Source organism: Cryptomeria japonica, chromosome 10 (assembly GCF_030272615.1).
Source record: "Cryptomeria japonica chromosome 10, Sugi_1.0, whole genome shotgun sequence".
NCBI classification, from domain to species: Eukaryota; Viridiplantae; Streptophyta; class Pinopsida; order Cupressales; family Cupressaceae; genus Cryptomeria; species Cryptomeria japonica.
This window is the reverse complement of record NC_081414.1, coordinates 758,041,349-758,043,148: the sequence shown is the minus strand read 5'-3', so window position 1 is coordinate 758,043,148 and position 1,800 is coordinate 758,041,349. Positions and strand designations below refer to the sequence as shown.

At 41.4% G+C, this 1,800-nt stretch overlaps 1 protein-coding gene across 1 annotated transcript; it reads right to left on the bottom strand.

Annotated features, from left to right (window-relative positions):
• Window positions 1-444: 444 nt before the first annotated feature.
• Window positions 445-954, bottom strand: LOC131859191 (uncharacterized). Its single transcript, XM_059212759.1, has one exon. The coding sequence runs from the start codon at window positions 952-954 to the stop codon at window positions 445-447; it is 510 nt and encodes a 169-aa protein (XP_059068742.1).
• Between the last annotated feature and the right edge of the window lie 846 nt (window positions 955-1,800).

Here is a 1,800-nt window from a genome sequence, read left to right as displayed (position 1 = left end):
TCTTCCTCAATCACACCATTGAGAAAGGTTGTCTTCACATCCATCTGATGTAGCTTCCATCCCTTAGCTACTGCAATCACTATAATGGACCTGATGGAAGTATATTGAGCAACTAGAGCGAAAGTTTCTTAATAATCTATCCCTTCCTTTTGAGAGAAACCACGAGCCACGAATCTAGCCTTGTATTTCTCAATGCTACCATCAGCTGCATGCTTGATCTTGAATAGCCACTTGGAAGATACAACTAACTTGCCCTTATGTCTCGGCACAATATCCCAAAAATCATTCTTAAGGATGGATTGATATTCTTCGTCCATGGCATCTTTCCATACTTGCTGATTTCCGGCTTCCTCAACACTGATAGGCTCAGTCTCAATGAGATTACACATCGAAGCAACATAACAAGAGAATGTTTGAGGTCTCTTACTTTCTCAAAATGTACCTCTAGGAGTCGTGAACTGTTCTGCCTCCTGCATAGTGTTCCTTGCCCAAAGAGGTCTCTTCCAAGTTATAACAATCTCTAGGCCCATCAGTAGGATCCGTAGGCTCAACTGGATCATTGTGCATCTCAGGTTCTGAAGGCTCCCTCTGGATCTCAGGATCTGAAGGCTCCCTTTGAATCTCCAAATCATGATCAGTATTCATGTCGTGAGGATGAGCTTCATCTTCCACCCATGAACCCTTGGATTTCTTGAATGCAAAGTCTTCCTCAAATGTAATATCTCTGCTGACCTCAATGTACCTCTGTCCTAGAATGTAGATTATGTAGTCCTTGGAAGATTCGTTGTATCCCACAAATATTCCTCTCTTGCCAGAAGGTTCCAACTTGGTCCTCTTGTCTTTAGGCACGTGTACATATACTGGACATCCAAAGATCCTCAAGCGACTGATACCAGGCTTGATCCCTGAAAGGCTTCTTCTGGAGTCATATTCTGCAATATCCGATGAGGGCATCTGTTCTGAATGTATACAACTATTCTAGAAGATTCTGTCCAAAGAAAAGTCTAAAGATCCTGATCAAGAATCATGCCTTTTGCAGCTTCAACTCTAGATTTGTTCTTTTTTTCTGCAACCCCGTTTTGTTGAGGGTTGTAGGGAGCACAAAAGTCCCTCTTGATCCCTGCCTCAATACAAAAATCATGATAACTACCCGAGGTGTATTCACCTCCATTGTCAGACCTTAACACTTTAATTCTTTTCCCAGATAAGTTTTCTACTAAGGCCTTGAACTCTTTGAATCTTCCTAGGACTTCATCAGACTCTTTAGACTTTAAGAAATAAATCCAAGTCTTCCTAGAGTAGTCATCTATGAAGGTTGCATTATACAAGAATCCACTAGGAGATGCTACTGACAAGGTCTGCATAAATCAAAATGCACAAGAGCTAATATTTCTTTTGACCTACTTTCACTACTATGAAATGGACTCTTAGTGTTTTTATCCATAGCACAACCTTTACAAGTACCATTATGAACATGGCTGAGTTTAGGCATACCTTTAACCATCTTCTCTAAAGTTGGAAGAGCCCGGAAGTGAAGATGTCCAAGTCTTCTATGCCACAATTCGCTTGAACTGGAGGAGTCACGAAGGAGAACCTGAACTAGAGGAAAGCTTGTACAAGCTCTCATACTGGTTCCCAATCACATGAGTAGATTTTATGTTGGATTTCTTCGGCCATGCGAGGACTCTTCCTTCGGAGAATGCCACTTGATAACCTTTATCCTCCAAGGCTAAGATGGAGATAAGGTTTTGTTGACATGGCTAAAGTCGTATCGCTACAACTCTCTTCGATAAATGTAGA